This window comes from Ursus arctos, unplaced genomic scaffold (genome assembly GCF_023065955.2).
Source record: "Ursus arctos isolate Adak ecotype North America unplaced genomic scaffold, UrsArc2.0 scaffold_26, whole genome shotgun sequence".
Lineage (NCBI taxonomy): Eukaryota > Metazoa > Chordata > Mammalia > Carnivora > Ursidae > Ursus > Ursus arctos.
The window spans coordinates 26,883,447-26,905,281 of NW_026622941.1; the positions used below are offsets into that span (position 1 = coordinate 26,883,447).

At 33.1% G+C, this 21,835-nt stretch overlaps 1 protein-coding gene across 1 annotated transcript in view; it reads right to left on the reverse strand.

Annotated features, from left to right (window-relative positions):
* ERGIC2 (ERGIC and golgi 2) overlaps positions 1 to 21,835 on the reverse strand; it is a 35,728-nt gene that overhangs the window by 7,603 nt on the left and 6,290 nt on the right. The window contains exons 2-10 of the mRNA XM_026502177.4: positions 20,345 to 20,487; positions 18,742 to 18,850; positions 16,615 to 16,661; positions 15,293 to 15,363; positions 9,836 to 9,876; positions 7,135 to 7,236; positions 6,280 to 6,375; positions 1,825 to 1,880; positions 672 to 770 (exon numbers count right to left, since the gene is read on the reverse strand). Of these exons, the coding sequence (XP_026357962.1) occupies positions 672 to 770; positions 1,825 to 1,880; positions 6,280 to 6,375; positions 7,135 to 7,236; positions 9,836 to 9,876; positions 15,293 to 15,363; positions 16,615 to 16,661; positions 18,742 to 18,850; positions 20,345 to 20,450 (727 nt within the window). The 5' untranslated portion in view covers positions 20,451 to 20,487. The remainder of the gene's footprint in view (positions 1 to 671; positions 771 to 1,824; positions 1,881 to 6,279; positions 6,376 to 7,134; positions 7,237 to 9,835; positions 9,877 to 15,292; positions 15,364 to 16,614; positions 16,662 to 18,741; positions 18,851 to 20,344; positions 20,488 to 21,835) is intronic.

Here is a 21,835-nt window from a genome sequence, read left to right on the forward strand (position 1 = left end):
GACATGTCCTTAAAAGACCCTATAGGTGGGGCATGTCACACAGTAGGACTATTTCAGTAGAGGAAAGGCAACCAAAAACCTTCAAGAAACACAAGATAGATTACTTGTTATAAAATTAAGAATACGCAACTAATGAATCATCGAACTTTACATCAAAAACCAGGGATGTACTGTATGGTGACTAACATAAAATAATAAAAAAACATTAAAAAATAATAAAATAAAATGGCAAATATGCATTTTAGAACTTTAAACCAATACAAAGAAAATAATTCTTCTTCTAATGTTGAAACTTTCTTTAGTTCTTATTCTTTCTTTAGTGCATATGGAAAAGCAGTTAAGCCCTATTAACACATTAACCTTCCATTTATTTAGAGAGTTTTTAAATTCTACTCTGTTTCCTGCTTACGTATTTTTCTTTATGTATTTTTTTCCCCTGATTACTTCTTACTCTAAGTTCTTTTGTTCTTATGGCTCATTTTTTACACATAAATTATAACCATGAGTAGGAAATTCTCTCTACATACATTTCCACATAAAATTATCAGCCAGTTAATCTACTTAAAGATTTATCTGTTTGTCACAAGAGGATTATTAAAAATGTGTTAATATTAAAGTTATAAAGGCAATTGCCTGCATGCAAATTCCAAAAGTTATTATTAAATACTTACGATCTACAGCAATTTTTTCAGTTCCATCCAAAGGATTAATAATTCCTGGAACAAGCTCTCCAAAAGACAAATGATCTATTCTGTGAGAAAAGTTGTAAGCTAAGAGGAATAAAATAAAACCAATTAAATACAAAAATTAAATTATTCAACACTATATGTTACTTCTTGGTTCACATTCTTATCTCAAATGAAAATATCTCAAATCTATAGGTATAATATAGTATGTAAAACTACATTATTTTAAGAAAAATGCATATAAATATGTGGAATTAAATGTAGGACAATAAACATTCTAATAAAATGCTGTATCTCAAATTTTATAATTACGTACAAATTATTTTCTACAAAATAGTACATCTAATCCTGATAACCAAAAATAATAACAAGTCTTTCCTTGTCAAAATCACTATATAATAAAAGGACTGTTAGAACTGGAATGATGTCCATGTAGCCAAATAACGAAACCAATCAGATATATTTTAATGCAAACCATTGCTAAATGTGACAAACTGATTTTTTTACGGAATTTATTACTTGTTTTTGTTCTCTGAAGAAGACTTTTAAGATTTTGTTAATTTATTTGAGAGAGAGAGCACAGGCAGGGGGAGTAGGAGAGGGAGAAGCAGGCTCCCTGCTGAGTGGGGAGCCCGATGCAGGACTTGATCCCAGGACCCCAGGATCATGACCTGAACCGAAGGCTTAACTGACTAAGCCACCCAGGCGCCCCTCTAAAGAAGACTTAAAAAACTAAGTTTTATGACAATCATTACATAAAACTTGTATACTTTATATGTATGCCCATGTCCAGATGTACACCTACATACTGAAATAAACTTCAAATATATGCGCTTCATTATCCATAAAAATTAGCAGAAATGTGTACATAGTGATATAAAGCACACCAAGGCTCTGCTCCCTAACCCTAGCAACTTCTGAGCTATGAATAAATAGAAACACAGGTAGCTTAAGGATAAGAGAAAATGGATTAGAGTCAATATATTTAATCATTTATTTTCTCCTTTGGATATCTGTTTTGACAACAGCCCACTTTGAAAACCCTACGTTGTATCTGCACTCAAAACAAAACAAAAAACCCACACACGACACTTTTTTCAATGACATCTTCATGGAAAAAATTTCAGAAACTGCTTACAGTCATGGTTGACAAGTGCTGCCAAATGTGCATGACCTCGGGGATGTGGAATTGCCCTGAAAAGAGGAAAAAAAGATTAAAGTAATAATACTTAAATATATAAGTAATTAAAACCAGAAAGGGGATCTTTCCCAAGTTATATAATTGCCTTAATATAAAATGAAAACATACTTGTCCTATGATTTAAATAGGTAAGTCTACTCATCTCAGCCATGCAATAAACTGGGAGCTGCAAACTGTTTCTGTGAAGTGCCAGACAGGGAGTATTTTAGGCTTTGTGGGCCAAGATGTAAACTGTAGATATTATGTAGTTAGTTACATAAGAACAGAGAAAAATTTTCACAAACTTCTCTTAATGACATTCAAAATATAAGAGTAATAACTGAGTACTTTTTTTTGTAGTTCAGGTATTTTTGCTGGGAGATAACATTTTCCTTAACTAGTGTTTAGAGTTAGTGTTCCCTATTTTCAAAATCGATCACAAAGATTTATCTGTTCTGAAGATCTAGAATGAAATTTTACATATTTTATCTTTGAAAATATTAATCCAGGAGCGTATCTTTCAACTGAGTATATTCGCTGCTTGGACAGAAGTCTATGAGGTTCTTCTCTTGGTATTTCCTTTTGGCGTGTTGTTACATAATACAGATTGATCACTTGCAATTTAAGGCAGAATTTCTTCAAGTGCACACTTAAATACATTTTGAAACACGGAAATTTCCTTTGCATCAAGGTCGGAAAACATTGCAGGAACTACAGTTTGAGGTTGGAAAATATATACACATATAAGCATGGAGATCTTGCTTCTTGCTTTAACTTTTGACAGTCAGGCTGTCCAACCATGGAAAGCAAGGAAAACCACTTAAAATCATTTGATGTTACTTATCATTAAAATAACATTACCACAATGTAGTTTCCTATATTAACAGTTTTTCTTGTAATTTTAGGCTGAATTCATTAAGAAACATGATCCAGTCTGCACAAAGCTACTCAGTGTTCAATAAAAATAGCTGCCAGTTTTCTTATTCAGAAAAATTTCAATCTTAGCCCTAAGCTCAAAAAAAAAAAAAAAAAAAAAAAATCCTAGGCCACCGCTAAGCTGTCAAACTGTCATGTAGTAGGGCAAGTTGGAATATTCAGCTCTTCTTTCTGACAAAAGTTCATGGAGATGACAATGCTTAAGTCCATGAGAGCAAATGAGGTTCACCATCAACATTATCGGTTCAATAATACACGACAGACTGAAGTATTTTCTGTGAAGTACTGCCAATGATACTAATGGATAGCCACAGGCTATGAACACCTGACATTTTCACAAGCCTTGAAAATTCATCCACGTAAGCCTTTTTTTGCTTCATACCTATTTACCACCAGCGACACACTGATGTTCTCCCAATTTCTTTAAAAATATTTTTGTCTGTAGTTGTTCCACGCAGGCTATTTGATCACTTCAAACTCACACTGACTCCTCAAAAAGAAAACAAGCAGTATTGGTGATGTCTGTTCCCTGGGCAAGAGCTAAGGAAATCCACTCCCTATCACCTGCCTTGCTTTGGAACTGACTGTGGACACTGCTCTCAATGTCCTCAGCCTCTAGAGCACTTTTCTCACCAAAAAGCTAACGCTCCAAAGCAAATTTATTTTCCCTGGAGGCATTTCTTTGGTTGGTGCAAACACGCACAATCTCATCGAGCTGCCGCCAAGTGGCTTTCCTTCCTCAGCTAACCAATGACAAAGTAGTGTCAACCTACTTTGGTTACAGTCTCAGTTTCATTTTTTATTTTTACAAAGAAATTCTGCTTGTGCTTAGATATTCCCTTTTAAACTTTTTAATTTTCCTGAGAGTAGTGTTGTGACGAGTGCTTAGTCTGGTAATATTTACATATCCCGTATCCCTTTGGCACAGCTACGGTGTCACTGCATAATAAACATGATGTTCTCAAGTCAAATTTGATAAAATAATCCACACTCCACTGTGCCTTAAAAGTACATCTGAAACCCATATTTCTTTTCCTTTTCTGACAGAGTAATACAATAAAAAATCAAACGTTGTGGTACAGCAATACCCAAGGCATTGTAATGCTGTAGAGCTGTAACTGTTACAACTTGTTCTAATTCCTAGCGCCCCGAGTAGCAGCATGAAGTGCTGCGTCATATACAGCCTCTGTCACAATTACTCAAACCCCGGTATTGTAGTGCACAAGGAGCCATATGTAAACAAATACACATGACTGTGTTCCAGTAAAACTTTGTTTTTGGACACTGAAATCTGAATTTCATATATTTTTCATGTGTTATGATACATTGTCCCACGTGATTTTCAGTAAAAGAAAGACTGTTTTGAAAACTGGAGGGCTGGGAGGAGGTATTTTGGTTGTCACAATCATTGGGGAGGAGTCACAATCGGCATTTCGCAGACAGCAGCTAGGGAAGCAAGGCAGCTCGTAATGCAGTGACGCTCTCACACACGAAATACTGTCTGACATCTTGCATGAGTTCCAAACACTCTTAAGTGGCATTCATGTAGGTGAAATCCTCAGAATAAGGATCTGAGTCTAGAACTTAACTCCATTTAGCTACACAAAGTACTCTGTAGTAGTTTCAATATATACTAAATTTCCCAGGAAGTGGAGGGAATATTATACTTTTTTTTTTTTTGGTTTGCAGTATCACAAAGCGTTGGTCCCTATTTCAGAATCAACAGAAATACCATTCATGATATTTGAACGGCCAATACATGGCTTTCATTCTGCATATGCCATTCCTGTATACCTACTGATTCTACGTGTATGTGGCAAGCATCTGCCTACTCTATTACCTTACCTAAGGCACTCCTGCTCAAACACTTGATTACTGAAATACATATTATTGTTACAAATCAGGTTCTTTTGATTTCTTCTTCATATTACAGTTGAGGATGGTATTGTATCTGAGAGGTAACATGAGATCTTCAAAAAGATCAATACTGAACTTGGTAAACATAATACCAGAAATTAGGAGTGGGTTTATAAGATATCCCAGAGATGATAAGACACAAACCAAATACTTTTCCATCTGGCCTCTCTTATTCATGGCATGAGTTATCACATGGAGAGAGAAGTGAAACTGGGAATAAAGGCCATAATATAAGGGCTCATGAAATATTAGTCAAAGTTTCCCTCTTTCAGTTAGTTTGGGAGTAGGATATCGTTTGTATCTGCAAGTGCAATAAAATCTTCTAAATTTCTTTGAGCCAACTATTATCTATTGTTGCACGATACCAAGGAATTCTAAGCTATAGAATCGATCCTGGCAACAGCAAGAAAACAACAAAACATTAATGTTAAGAAGAATGGGACAACAAAGACAAATGTTTGATCTGATCGCTGTAAACACCGTAATAATTTTGCATAAAAGACTTAAGCTATTTATCTCTATATATAACAAAATATATATATAAATATCCAGCAATGCTTTCTCCTGCTTTATGGGCTTTCCCTCAGCCTGGATGCCCTTTCTCCTTTATACATGAAATTCCTCATCATTCGCTAGTGTTCAAAGGTTCTCCTCAGTAAAGCCTCTGCTGATGTGCAGGGTACGTCAGGTACCCTGTTATATAGCTTCTTATCGGCCATATTTCTCCTATACAGCTTCAATACAACTATAATTAAATAATTATTAGTGTAATATCACTATTCAAAGTTTGGATTCTCTCACAGAATGTCAGTACCATAAAGACAAAAACCCTTTTTCTTTTTTTCACGAAGGTTTCATCCTTAGTATCTGGCATGGTACATGCCATAGCAGTTCTCAGAATTATCTTTTACAATGAAGAACTGTTTAGCTCTGCAACTCTAGATGGATGCAAGGAAGGAAATGAATATGGGAAACAGGGAGAAAGGGAGCAGTCAGAGAATCTATTTATTTATTCAGGAATTTACCAAGTGTTTATAGCCTACGACAGTTTCTATGCTGGGTGCTGCTCATGAAGGTAGGTGGTCTGGTATTTTTCCTTAACTTTTACCTACCTTATCTCAGGTACTGCTAATTTCTAACTACATCAAAATACTTGTCTCAAATTAGCCAGGGATTACATTTTGGTGATGATTATCAAAAGGAAAAACAAAACAAAAATCTAATACCGTCTGCAACATGAACAAATTAATGAAATGTCTAGGTAAGAGCTTCCTGGCTACTAAACTTGGCAAGTAGGTTTTCATTCATATCTACCTACAGCTCATTTAATTTATAAACTATGACATAATTGTTTTCCTTTTGTTTTGAAGCAGTTGTTAATAGTCTTCCCTATCCTGAAATCGAAGCCCTGAACACCAAGTCTCAAAACATCAAAAATACAGATAACACAACACTTAAAGCAGCCCTTTAGTAATTACATATTTGATTAGCAAAGAATTTACTTTTAAGTCAAGCTGCCAACTTGTCTAAAAATATTTTCAGTAAGTGAAAAGAACATACTTGCCCACAGTTATGTGAAAATTCCCTGCTACTTTATTGACATAGAGATGACCATGAATTCTGCAAGCATCTGGAGGCTGTGATGAATCATCTTCCCTGTTACAACATGAGAGAAAGGATTACTTACAGCACAGTCAACATAGTCACCATTCTGTGGTGCAAAAATTTTGTAGAGGGGGAAAAAAATCCCTAGAAATTTAAATAAATAAATAAATATATATATATATATCTGTTTACACAATCTAAAATTCCATGGTTTTTCATATCTGGCCACAGGATTAAGGCCAATGAGAGGAAAGCTTAAAAGAATTAGTCCAATAAAAACATGTTTTGTCATCTGTTTCTGGCACTTTAGGGGACAGGGGAAGATGGAAATAAGAATGAGGGAAGGACACGCCATCTAAATGCAGACAACGACAGTTCCTTCTTAAGCAAATGCAAAACCTCTGTATAGTTTTAAATTTAAAAGAACATTTTCATGATTATAGCATTTCTAAATATCACCTATTCTAACCTATAAAAGAGAAAAAAGTGAAATAAACACAAAATTCCTAACCAAAATTTATACATGCTTATAAAATAATGACAGATGTAATTAATTTGTTCTTAAAACCTAATATAATTTTATTTGGAATTTACCATACATACATGAGGAAATTTAATGAAAATAATACTATTTGTGATAATCCTGAACAATATCACAGGCTATAAATTTAAGAGTAAGAAGAAATCTTCATCATACAGAATGATTACATTTTCTCTAAGAATTAAGAGATTCAGAGGATAAACCAATACTAACACTATGTCATAGTAAATTCATAATAAATAGTTCTACATTTAAAAATTACATCTCACCTTGGTGGAAGTGCTGTTGATGCACTCTTAAAAGCACTTTTAAATATCACGTCTTGAAGTGAATGTTCTTCTTGCAGTCTACTCTGAATCAGCTGCAGCATTCTAAGTACCACACACAGAAGCAACAGTTAGAGATACAGTACAGTCCACAAGCAAGCCAATATTTGTTTAAAACTAACAATAGTTAGTTGACTTAGTTAACCCATACATTTATTATTATAGGTCTTGATTCTAAAATAAAATACCAAGTTTTCTTTGGTCATTTCCTTAAAAGAAGGAAAAGAGAGGTAGGGTGGCCAAAGGTTTAACAGCTGAGGTCCATAGCATGTCTGATGGCACTGATAATGGATGTGCAGTCAGGGTCACTTCTTAAGAAGGAGCTTCTGCTCCCCTGAGTATCTAAACTCATCTTTCATGCATGCATCTAGCTATGACAAAATTCTTTTTATCAGGTATTGAATAAAGTGTTATAGATACAAAGAATAAGACAAGTACAACAGATTTGGTGGACTTAATTGGGAGATTACTGGGATAAAAACCCATACCACAAGCATTTAATCCTCATTACAAAACAGGCCATAGTGCCATTTAACATCACCTGGTGTCTCCTCTTCCAAAGAAATTTAAATGTTATTCTATGACAAGACCATTCTAAACAAAATATTATACTCTACCTACTTGACCTATACTTTTTTAAAAGAATATCAGCATCTTCAGATTTACACGATCCCATCTTCAGATTACACATCTAAAGACTTAAAATCTTTGGATCTAATGCTAGCAGAAATTCTAAGTTTCTATTTGTTGTGTGTCTTGTATTTCCAGAGTCCAATTTTAGTGCTGGGCAGTGGAAAAAGAGGTTGATGACAGCAAACTCTGCATGTGTGTGTGTGTGTGTGTGTGTGTGCGTGTGTGTGTCTAACTCCTGCCTCAAATATACCAATATCCAAGCTTATACTCCACATATGAAGATATGTAAAAAACTCTATGATGGAAAACAGCCATTATTTTAATAGTAAAAACACAACCTCTGCTCCCATCTATTACTAGTCTTGAACACTGAATAAAATTCCAGGTGAAAGGGGGCTTCTCACTTTAATATTTCTGGATTAAAGTAATGTATTTCATCTCTGGATGGCTTTCTACTCTAAGTTCTAGAAGCCCAGAGATACCTAATTTTCGGTTCTTTTGTTTAACTACATTTGATTTCGACCTTAATTTAAAAATCTCCCCAAAATGGTGAAACTGGAAATTAAAAGAGAAAGCCTTTGAAATGTACTTAGGGACTAGAAAGGAAAAAAACAAAAAGAAGATGGGTAAAGAAAAATTTTTTGCAATTATCTTAAATTAGGTAAAGCCTTTGTAAGCACCAAGACATAGATTGGAAACCAAAAAGAAAAAAAAAACAGCACATGGGAGCAGGGGTGGGGGAACCACTTACAACAAACGACTACTTTCTTTAATATACAAAGGATTATTTAAAATTATTTTTTTAAAAACCCCAACAACCAAGAAAAATGGGCATATGGCACAAATAAGCAGTTTCAAAAGAATTGCAAACAAGAAAAAAAATCCACAAAGATATGCAACTGATTCAAAAAGAAATGCTAATTAAACAAGTGTAAAATTTTTCACTCACAGAATTGGCAATAATAAAAAAAGTCTGATATATCCACTGGTGGTGAGGTTGTATAGAAACAAGTAATCTCATATAGTTTTGGAGTACAAGTAAAGATATTTTGGCATCATCTATCAAAATGTCTCTTTTCCCAGTTTTATTGAGATATAATTGACATATCACACTGTATAAGTTTAAAGTGTACAAGATATGATTTGATATATGTATATATTGCAAAATGATTACCACCATAAGTTAACCATTACCTCACAAATTTTTTCTTTGTGATAAGAACTTATCAAAATATTAATTAAATATCCACTGAAAGAGACGTTCCATTTCTAGACACACACACACACACACCCAAACCAGTACGTAAGGAATTAGATTCAACAATTTTCACTGAGCATTGTTTTTAATATTAGAGTCTTGCCAACAATCTAAATGTCCACTGATGAGGATCCAACTTAATAAACTTAATAAATTAGTTTATCTATAAAATGAATACTCTATGTAGTAAAATGGGAAGATATCCAAAATATCAGGTTCAATGGAAAAAAACAAGTTCTAGAACAAATGTACAGAATGATCCTATTTGTATTAGGAAAAAATAACATAAGCAAATATGCAAACATACATAAAATTATAAATGAACAGAATATTTCTAGAAGGTGACGCAAGAAATTTCGCTCTGGTTATTACTGTAGTCAGTGCCAATAACAGTAATGATTAAGAGGCTTTTACTTTTAATTTATATCCTTTACTCTATATCCTTTCCATTCAAACTGAATTTTAAATGATCACATATTGCTTTATAATTTTTTAAATAGTTAATAAAATTTTAAATGAAAACTAAAATGCATTTATGATTCAAAGTACATTAGAGAAAAGATTATACATGACTTTAACATCTGATAAAATTTTTGAAATTGTAAAGACTATATTAATTACTATATTCTGCTAATATTTCATCCCAAAAACTGCCCAGAGAAATATGCTAATCTATGAATAATTCACAATGGACAAAATAGAGAAAACATGATCTAGATTTCTAGGGACCACAATACTTTGTTAACTTATTACCTCTGCCACTCTTTTTGCTGTGGTGAAAGATCAAATATTGCCTGAAATAAAGGAAAACATAATCACTAGCACTGTCAATTTCTCTTGGCTTTTATATCATAATTTAAAAATTTTTTCTTTGAGCAAGAAGCAAATTTATAGTGTTGGTAGAAACAAGTATTCATGATTTACATTTAATCTTCTGTAAGTAAGCTTCAAAAATGTGGTATATAATATTCTTACTCAAAACCAATATAAAGAAATTTTACTAATCACAAACATTTTCCTGTTACAGTTACCCACATTTATAGAAATGACTGCAAGTTGATAATCTGTCTATGTACAAAGTGGTACTTTCGGACTTGAAATCCTTTAAATGATACATGCATGAAAGTTTTTAAAAAAGAAAAAGAAAAACATAAAGCTCAACTATAAATCTAAGCATCCAAAGCCCATAATCTTGCCAGGAAAAATACCAGATGAAATCACCTTTTTTTTTTTTTTAAGCGTTATTTACTTAAGTAATCTCTGCACCCCACGTGGGACTCAAACTCATGACCCAAAGATCAAGAGTCACATGCTCTTTCAACTGAGCCAGCCAGGTACCCCGAAATCAACAATTTTTGAAACAAGCTAAACAGTGCTGTAATTCCCAAATGTACTAAACAATAAGGAATAATTCAAGAAATTTATATAACCACTATCTTCATCAATTCAGTCAGATGAGGTGACTTGTAGAATCAGAGGGAAATATGCAAGCTTTTCACAGTTTATACCAATATCCACAATTTAAGTTTGCAATAACAATGACCACTTTTGATTTTTATAAAGGCAATTCATAACAAAGCATATCAATTCTACCTTTTAAATTTAGCAATATTAATTATCCTTCCATAATCAGGCCCTAACCTACTACTCTCTCTCTACAAAATCCTCAGTTCTTTAATCAAAGTGAAAGAATCCCTCATTTTATTAAACCAGTTCTACCTCTCTGCCTTTGGTAATTTAATTACACCAGCCTGGAAACTTCCTCTCCTGTAATTGTGACCCTCATGTTTATCTAAATCCTATTCACCATATCCTCCAGGTTAAATTGCCCCCATCTATCTGAATACAGTGAAATTATCTCTGATTACTCCTCCTGCTGATCGTATCTACAGCATGCTTCCCAAACTTTTTTCCACCATAGTGCACAAGGAAAATGCTAACATCTGCAAAACATGGCGAACGGAGGAAGCTGCATGCAACTGCTTCCCAGTTACCTTGTAAATAAAACTTTTGACAGTGGGGGAGAGGATTCTTCCTTTGACTTCCCGAAACTGCATAGTATAGTATGTGGCATGGGGGTAAAGGAACTACTGAGTAACCAACTTCGTGCTAGGTACTCCGCTACTTCTTTTTTCACTTAGCCTTCAGAACAACCTGTGAGTCTGTTATCATTCTTGCCTTTTTTATATGAGGAAGAAGCTCAATAGGTTCAAAACTTTTTCCAACATCACAGACCTTAAGAGTCACTATACAAAAACCCAGCTCTGTCAGATTCCTCACTTTTACACAGTTTTTAAATTCTTCTAAGTAAAGAAATAGTAATGAAATATAATAGTAAACAGCAAAGTAGTAGCTCTCACAGCATATTGTATGATCATGATTTGGAAACTAGTAAAGTTATTAGGGCTAAGTTTTTAATATTCAGAGTGCATATTAGGACAGTAAGTTTGAAAACATAAAAACAAGTAAAAAATATCTCAAATAATTTTACATTAATAACTCTTACTTTATGTTTTAATATAAATTAGGAACAAAGGAATGGGTCCGGACTTACTAGAAATACTGTTGAACATTTTAGAAATTATTAATAAAAAGTATACAATTGAATATTTTTAAGTTCCTAACTATCTGGTCAAGACATAACTTTTAATTATATGACAATTAAGTTTAAATAAAATGTTCCTATTCCACAAATGAAGGAAGGGATGGCAGAAATTGTTTACAATGGAATAAACAATAATCTTGTTACAATTACATAATTCTTACATATTCCTTAGTGCCTAATACCTAACAAGGCACTATACTTCACATTTTGTGAAACGCAGAAGAAAGAATAAAGTTAATGCTTCTCAGGAGCTTAAAATCTAGCTAGGGAGACAAGCTCCCCTGAAAAAACAGTCATATAAACAAAACCAGAGACTTAACAAATGTGAAGAAAAAAAAAGAGTAGGAATGGGAGACACTCTGAATATGGAGAGAATGCTAAAGAAAAAGTATAAATAAATTTTAGAGGATAAGTTCAAGATGATTAAGTCTCCTCACAACCAAATTTTCACAGTGTTCAAAGAAACAACAACAACAAAAAATGAAGACACACTCCATATTATCTTTTAAATTAGCATCCACATGCTGGAAAATTTTAAGAACTTATGCAAGACTGCATACAAGGGAGACTAAATTGAGAAAAGAGCCCAACACATAATTCATTTCATGGCACACAGAAGTCTATGTAGGAAAAAAGGAAAGTCCGTAACTCAGAGAAAGAGAGGAACAGGTGCTAAGACAACTTATTGTTGTCTATAACCTGAGAAAGAGGCAGTCCCCACCCCAGGAGCACTTTGGGAGTCCAATCAAGTGCCAGAGACCACATGGTGAGGGCATTCCACAGCAGTGTCATTCCTAGCTTACATGTGGCCTGGACCGTGTTCTAAATAAAGCAAGAGTACTGCCACGGCTGGCTGCTAATGAGGACAGTCACACCGGCTAAAGAAAGGAGGAGTTAGCCTAGCAAAATGTAGCCTGTCAAAACAAGCACAGAAAAGGAAATCTGGAGTGCCCTGATGAACCACGCTGCCATCCTGGACCCAATACTGACTTCTCCCTTCCTTTTCAAAAAGCATCTGAAGCTCTAATATGATTTAAAAGAAGCACAGTATATCTAAACTTATACCCTTTTCTCCTTTCATCTAGGCCTGAAAAAAAAAAGTGTGTTATATTGGAGAAAGGGGGTCAGATAAAAACTGACATAACTGAACCTTCTATGTCAACTCTCAATCACTTACTAGGCCACTTATATCCCCATCCTAAGGATGAAAAATAAATAAATGAATATATAAAAAGAATTATTAACTTGAAAAAAGTGATCAATCTCAGGTATGAGGGCTAATTTTCCTCTATGAAACCATTCCTAGAAATAAGAAGATGTTAAGTTTTTCTAATTATTTCTCAATAAAATTCAGCATCGAAAAGAAAATAAATAGAATGATCTGTGATATATTAAAGATAAAAAATATAATCTTTGAATTTTAAAATGTAATGAAGGCACTGAAAAGAAGATTGGTCTTGCTGGATCAGAACTCAGAGGCGAAGCTTGAAATATGCATCTAAAATAAGAACTGATAAGGATATTGAGAACCATTCCATGAAATTCAACATCATATGGTAAGAATTTTAAAAAGCAGAGGTAAAGGGACACAAGGGGCGGCTCAGTTGGTTAAGCATCCAACTCTTTATTTCAGTTCACATCATGACCTCAGGGTCGTGAGACTGAACCCTGAGTTGGGGAGCCTGCTTAAGAATCTCTGTCTCCCTGTCCCTCTGCTCCTCGCCCTGTTCTCCCCCCTCTGCTTTCTTTCTCTAAAAATAAAACAATAATAAAGCAGAGGTAAAAACACTGCTTTAAACAAAATTAAAGCAAATAAACAAGCCAAAAAAAAAAAAACCACTTTGAAATTCAGATCATTAAGATCAAACCAGAATACAAAAAAACAAAACAAAACCAAAACACCCAAAAAACAAAAAACCCTACACCCAAAGGTGATCCACACCTGGATATATGGGATAAATATCTGAATTATAAAAGCGGGAAAAAAAAAGCATTCAAGTAGATAAATATGTTACCTCTGAAGGAAAAAATAATTCCATCAGAAGACAATGAAGGAATGTCTATAAAGTTCTGAATGCAAAACACCATAAAGCAAGAATTATATCCTGAGCCAAAATTACATGTATGAAGAACAAAACATAGGCAGTAATGCTAAAGTCTATAAAATATAACCCACATATTCACATATTTTTACTGACAAGTCAAAAAGTCCTCCCACAAAATGATAAAAAAGAATGATACAAAATAAAAGCAATAAAACAGAGTTAAAACTCAATAATTATTCTTAAAATAGTATGAAATGTAATGCAAATGTTAAAGTGTCTAATAATTCTCTAGATCTAAATTTCTAGATGATAGCTTAAAATGTGATAACATGGCACCTGAATCTGTAAGGTACCTAACCTCATAAAAAATTACAGGGAAATCAATTTTTTGAGTGGAAATACAGGAGTGAGGGAGCAGAGAGATTCAGAGTGGCAATAACAAAGTTACTTTTTCTTTAGAAATTTCTACTTAAAAAGTGTGCATCAAAAGGCAGAAATATATTTTATTGCTATAAGCTAAAAATAATTTGGTAATCAGGGGCACCTGGGTGGCACAGCGGTTAAGCGTCTGCCTTCGGCTCAGGGCGTGATCCCGGCGTTGTGGGATCGAGCCTCACATCAGGCTCCTCTGCTATGAGCCTGCTTCTTCCTCTCCCACTCCCCCTGCTTGTGTTCCCTCTCTCGCTGGCTGTCTCTATCTCTGTCAAATAAATAAATAAAATCTTCAAAAAAAAAAAATTTGGTAATCAAAACTGACCTAAAGACTTCCTTTTTTTTTCTATGACATGTCCAGCTATCTCTAATCCTCCTCCACCACCTTTAGTCTTCACTTTGCAATTTGCTTAAAGAAGGGTTCACGATGTCAATGATAAACAAAGAAACTCAAGAATACAAGGGTAAACGTAAGTACCACAATGCCAACTGAGCACAGAGCAAATCAAAGTAGCTGGGAGTTCCCTTCCTTATTTTCTAAAGCTTCTTTATTATCCTGGCTTGCTATCACCTGCCCCTGTAATGTGATGGTGTTTTCTGACAAATTGGTTATATCATATACAACTTGTGCTATGAAAAACGTAGGAGAATGTCAGAATTTCACTAGCTTTGGGAAATGGAGGTTTGAAGGACAGAAAAAAAAGTAAATGCATAGAAAACATCTCCTTTTAGATATTAGTTCATCCTTATGTTAAGAGGAATACAGCTCAAACATTTTTAAAGACAACTTTCCTAAAAAGTAGAATACAAACAGGACACAGAATTTCCAAATCATTGGGAAAAAAGAAGAAAATTTAATCATTATAGCATTTAACAAAAAATATAAAACATGAATAAGGTTATAAAACAGAATTTAGAGGCTTATCAAAGATGCTAACAATGGTTATCTCAAGGCTTTGGTATTAGAAATCTTCACAAAGAATATGGGTTACTTTTAAATTAAAAATATATATATATGTATATATTAAAAGCTAGCTCAGACAAAACTAAAAGCAAATATCAAAACTGTCTTCAAGAAAACAACATCTAATAGCATATTATTTAAAAATAAATGTCCATTAAACTTACTGGTTCATAAACTAGACCATCTGCAGATGCAACCATTGTTTCTGCTAAATCCAATACATCTGCTCCAACATCTGCATAAAAAAATTAGAAGTTTATATTCTATGTTCAGAGCCAAACTACATCTTATATCAACTAACAAACTGAAATGGCTAACAGAAAATTCAGATATATAAAATCATTTTCCTATACCAATTACTTGTTCAAAAGTTAAAACAGTCGCATTATACAGTTTTGGTGGAAAGTATTCAAAAAAATCAATAATACGTTTTCTAGTTCTTGTTCAGTAAAAAAGATAACTCAGAATCTCATGGCAAAAAGCATAAATTTCACTCAACTGCAGAGCTTTGCAAAAACTGTCAAGAACCTAATCAAGAGTACTAAATTAAATGGCTGCCAAATAAAATGATACAAAAATTATTTTTAGAAATTAAAAGAAATTTTAAGAGAAAGCCACTGATGACTTTTAAAAAATCAACAAATAGGAAAAGTTTATTTTGAAAAGGCAAAAATTTTAATGGTATTCAAACATCTAAAATAAGGCAAAAATATGATATATTCAGTAGTAACAAATTCATAGATATAAAGTGTTTCTTTCCTCTTAAAACCACTACCATAAGGAAAAATAAATGAAAAGGGAAAGAGATTTAAAGTTTTTCTGAGATGAAATCTCTCAGAAATTATCTCCTTAAACTATTTTACACTTTAAAAAATTTTGTCTCCGTTTTTAAAAGATATCTTCAGTAATCTAAAAGCAGTAATTTAAAAGATATCTTTCATGCAAAAACATCCTTGTCTTTAAGAGCAATACTGATTCAAACATCTATCTAGCATATTAACATTTTTCCACTTCTGCCAGTATAATCAAGTGAAGCGAGAAAAGAAAACAGAAACTGGTAAGACATCATTTAGTTACAAGACTTGGATCCATATTTTAATACGCAGGAGTACAAGTAAAGGGTGACAAACCAAACCAGTGAAATAGGATATGTTGTAGAGCATGGGTGTAAAACTGGAACTCCGAACAAGAAAGAAAGAAATGATACATCTAAGTTAGAACTCTGACTCATGAAAATTTCCTCCAATTTTCTTTTATTTTAATTATACTAATAGGAAGTTAAATCTCTTCTCTTCATGGAAAAGAAATTTAAAGAATATAAGCTGGGGAGCAAATGAACTTGCATTATTAAATAATATTACCATAGCATTTTAAGATATCATAAAGGAGAAAACAAGGTTAAAACACCACCAGTGGTTTTACTTTTTACTAACAATTATTGAAACCATAAACGATACATGGCCTCGACAAGTAAAGGTGTACTTACATTGACACTTCATAGCAACAGTAATATCTATATTGATTCTCAATTTGCTAAAAGACAAGAAGGAAATATTAGTACCTACCAAGTAATCAAGAAAACATGAGAAATATATATCAACTGATCTATGAAAACTTGGATTTCAAACAGAATAAAATATGTTGATTAGAACTTGGATAGCATTTCTTATGACCAAGACAAAGGCACTTTAAAAGTAAAAATTCTATATTTTGCAATTATTCTAAAAGCCTTTCTGATTTCACAGGTTTTCAACACAGTATCCTTTAATTCAATCGTGGTGACTCAACAATAACTCCAAGCAACTCAGAAAAGTCTATCTCTGTTTATATAAACCCTATATGGAATATTCTTTGAGGAACATAAAATTTTCAAAATCAAGAGTTAGGAATTACAAGTCTTTCTCTTCTATTTATCAGATAAATATCATATATTAGACATTATGCCTGATGCCCTACAATTATTATCTTTTTTATTCTCTTTTTTAAAGATTTTATTTATTTGAGACAGAGAGAGAGCACGCCACAAGCAGGGGGAGGGGCAGAGGGAGAAGCAGACTCGCCAATGAGAGGCTCTATCTCAGGACCCTGAGATCATGACCCGAGCCAAAGGCAGATGCTTAATCAGCTGAGCCACCCAGGCATACCTATCTCTTTTATTCTTTATCATGGACATATAAAGTAGTTAGCTTTCTAGTTTTGCAGATAAGCCAGTGTGTTCAGAGCGGAGCAAATGTCTGGCCAAAGATCCCGTAACCACTGAGGTGGCATATTGGACACTAAGTATGAGTGGTCAGGGTAAATGCCCAAACTGCCAAGAAAAAACACCTTTGATGCTTAAAGTTTTGCGTAGACTTTTAAAAAGGCTCAGCCAATGTTTTATTTTCAGAGGATCAGTTCAAATCAAATTAATTTTCATATACCAGAATTAATTAAGCACTGTGGATAACACAATGAGTACAACCAATATCAGTCCCGTCCTGTGCTTCCAATCAAAACCTTTTCCCTCTAATAATTTTTCTCTGGTTTCAAAAGAACCACAGATTTTTGGAGCTTCATATTGTCTTAAAATTGTCTAGAGTTCAAACTGTACTCCAAATAACTGTGTGATTTAGGCTTAGGAGATGCTGTAGGAACTAGAGAACGAGGCCAAGCGGCCAGGCTTCTGGGCATCCCCACTAAGCTTAAGAGGTAACCTATGTAATACTTCATTTGGAAAAAAGCGAAAAATGATTCACACTGCTGCTAAAAACAACAAAATAAGAAAAACAACAGATTCTTTGAAAACTACTAGTATCCAGAATAATACTCATATTACAGATGAAGAAACTGAGGTCCAAAAGAAGTCAGTTGTGTGATTTGCCCGAAGTTACACAGCAATTTACCAATACTGACTGACTGACTTACTTCTCATTAACCCCATGAGGAAGGTAGCATAACTATTATCCCCCCATTTTTTGCAAAAGGAGACTGAAGCACATGCAAACATAGATTTATTAACTTCCCTAAAGTCACATAGCTAGTAAATGGCAGAGCTGGAATTGAAACGGAGAAGTACAGTACACCCCCCCCAATCTAGTACAATCTTAACATTATAAACCTGTTACCTCCAATCATTAAAAAATCCAAATACAAATAAATTAAATAAAGTGTATATTTTCAATGGGTTAAAAGTGATGTTGTTTATAGTAACATTATATTTAGATATAATTTATAAAAATCCAGTTATAAGCATATACAATATAGCTTTAGACAATTTATTTTCCAGCACACACAAGATATTTCAAAATCTGAAGAGTAAACAGTTTCAAAACATTAAACAATTTCTGCCATTTCAACATCTAAAAATAAACAAAAACAAAAACAAAAAAACCCATATTATGTTCTCCTAACCATTTTATACAAGTGCATATTAAATCAAGAAGATCGCTCTTTTAGAATTTAACCAGTATTGAAATGATTCTAAAATGTTTCACCTAATGCATGCAATTAAGGAGGATTTTTCAGGACTACTTCAGAACTAAACCAAGCGTAAAAGGTTAGAAAAAAATTTAAAAAGATATGCTAACTTTAAAACAACTTGAATCCAAAGGTATTTCAAGAAGAAAAAAGTTACCTAGAAAAATCCTTATCTACTTCATATTCATACTTCATCCATGTATCTTGATATACTGAAAATTCCATTATGGTTAATAAAGCCATCGTGGTAAATGCTATTAGAGAAACTGAGAAATCAAACAAACAAAAAAACCAGAATTAAAACAATTTTTAAAAAGTAAACAACAGGAAATTATTTTAAGTGAGATTAAAATTAGCAAAGCAAACCCTTATATGATTGCCCTGTGAATGGATACTACTAGAAAAAGTTTTGCTTAAAATGTTCATTATAGATCTCTTTCTAAAACAGCTCAAAAACGAAGATTTAATGAGCACATACATGAACATAAACGTTTCTACTATTGAGAAGTATTTTATCTCATCAATATTAAGGATATCTCACTAAACAGATTTGCCAGATTTTACATAAAGACACAAAATTTATATATAGCAACACCATAGATATGATAAATGATGAGAGGAAACTACAAATTTGAAAGCATTCCCCTCATAATTAAAAACGCATCCATGTCTGTAGCCCAATCTATAAAAAACAAAACGAGACTACCTCTTAGATCCTGAGAAGCCCCGACAACCTGTGTACCAGAAACTCAAATAACATCTCCAAATCTCTAACAAAATTCTCATCTACTTTGGAATCTCCTAAGTATATCACCTCATTTATAAAAGCAAGAAAAGATCTGACAAAAAGAAAAGAACTATCTCATACAGTGACAAAATACACTTAAAATGGATTGTGCAACGAGAACTTGCACTACTTCCATTAAAAAAACTTAATCACAGATTAGTAATAGCAAGCAACTTAACTACACATTTTACCAAATGAAATGTCAATCTTACATGAAATATTTTATTAGTTCTTCATGCGGAAAGAAATAATAGTAAATTTACTGTCATAGTCGCATATTTTTCTTATATATTTCATATTTATTTTATTTAATGAACTCTTCTATTTGTACCAGGTACTGCATTAAACATTTTATAAATATTAATTTACTTAATCACTAGAGTAACCCTACCAGGTAAATGTTGATGTTACCCCCATTTCATGGAAGAAGAAACTAAAGCACAGATGGATTAAGTAACTCCCTTAAGGTCAAGTAGTTACGAAGGGGGAGAGGTGGGATTTAAATCCAGACAGTCTCGTTCCAGAGTCTAAGCTCTTAACTATTACCTCATGCTGCCTCTCTCCAATAATGTGAAATCTAAGAATTTCTATTATAATGTCTAAATTGATTTCTTCTTAACCAAAATAGGACTGAAGCAGTTCAAGATCGTTAAATTACTTCTTCCAAGTTCAATTCTACTTATATATAATTATATATAACTCGAGCACCAAAGCTGTAAAACTGGATAAATTTGTTCAGTAATGTTTTAATAAACGCTGCTAAATGCATAGCCTGCACTGGGTTAGATGCCAAAGAAAATATACATGACAATAAAATTAGGGCACACAGTGTGACAAGAGGACAGACCAGTCATAAAGTTATTGTGCAATTCATTGATGAGTCCTTCTTCATGACTACATTTCTGAAGGTTGTTGACTGGCTCCCTAAGAAGCTGCACTCAGTGAAAGAGTCTTAATTAGAACTGTTACTCACCTGTACCCCCACTGGCTGAAGTCTCTACATAGCTGTCAGGAACTTTTGGAAAGGCATCCAACTCTTTCACCAAACTTAAGGTTTTTTTCCGATTCAGTCGCCTCATCTTCAGGAAAACCTTCTTCTTCTTTCATATAGTCATGCTAAGGAATAAATAATGAATAAATGAATACTCTAAAACAGATACAAAGGTTTCTTTACTCTTAGATAACTGACAAATGTTCTTGGAACAACTTAACATTTTCATTCCTCCTTGAGAAAAAAGCTTAATACTTACCCGCACCGCTCCTTTCTCCATCCCACCCTGACAAAAAATACTAATGAAAGACAATTTACACAAACACATTAAGTAGCAAAAAAGTGAAAAGCAATTCACGTTCATAATATTTAAATATACAAATTAAAATAAATAACTCTTCTATTAAATTAACAAATATTAAAATACATTCCCACTAATAGATGACAATGAAATAAATAAAATAGGCATGCTAATCTATTGCTAGCAAGAATATAAATATTCACCACTCTTCTTTTGACTACGTAAATTCCCTTTTTAGGAAAGTATCCTAAGGCAATAATCTGGTTATCAACAAAACTTTGATTGTGAGGCTAATTCTCATTATAAGGATAATTCTCATATCGTTATTTTTAACTATCAAAGAAAGATAGAAATGCTGGGTAGCCAAAATACAAACTATGATGTATTAAAAGCTCTGAATGCATGTAAATACTGAAAATCTTACAAAAGAAAACATTTAATGACATAGGAAAGCACAATACATTAGGAAAAGACTAGAAGAAAGTCCAGTTCTATGGGAAACAGGAGGAAAGATATACAAGAAACTGATTCAAAGTCTATATGCAAAAATGTTAAAAGTAGATCATGGGAAGATTTTAATTGTCTTTTTAACAAAATTTTGGACTTTCTAAATTATCTATTTTTACAATAAAAATATTATTTAAAAATTGACTGCTTGGTATTCTTTTTTTGACCAGTATGCCAACTATATCTAAAATATGTTACAAAGCCATAAAAATAACTGAATTCTCAAATATTCATATAATTTTTATAAGACTGATTTATATAAATAATACTATAGGTGATACTATAAAGCATTACTAGAAATCAAAGTTTTATTAATAAAATCAACACCTAACAGAATAAATCAAATGGTTGCAGGAGCCACTAAAGAAAAAGAATGTCTCTAGAAGAAAGCAGAAAGACTCATCTGAAATCCAATAGGTAGGATTAATATGGAAAGAATAGGCCATAGAAAGGGTATTTGTGAACAAAAAGGAAAGTCAGAAGTAAAAACTGGCAGTGGTCAGGAATACTGTCCAAGAAACCAGTCCCTAACCAGGGACACTACTAATCAGTCCATGAGGGGGCTCCTGCTCTAAAGTGAAACTGAATGCATTAATATGTTGATTTCATTCACTATTAAAAACATCCAACTAACTTCTCTTTCCTATTCCATATGCACAACATGG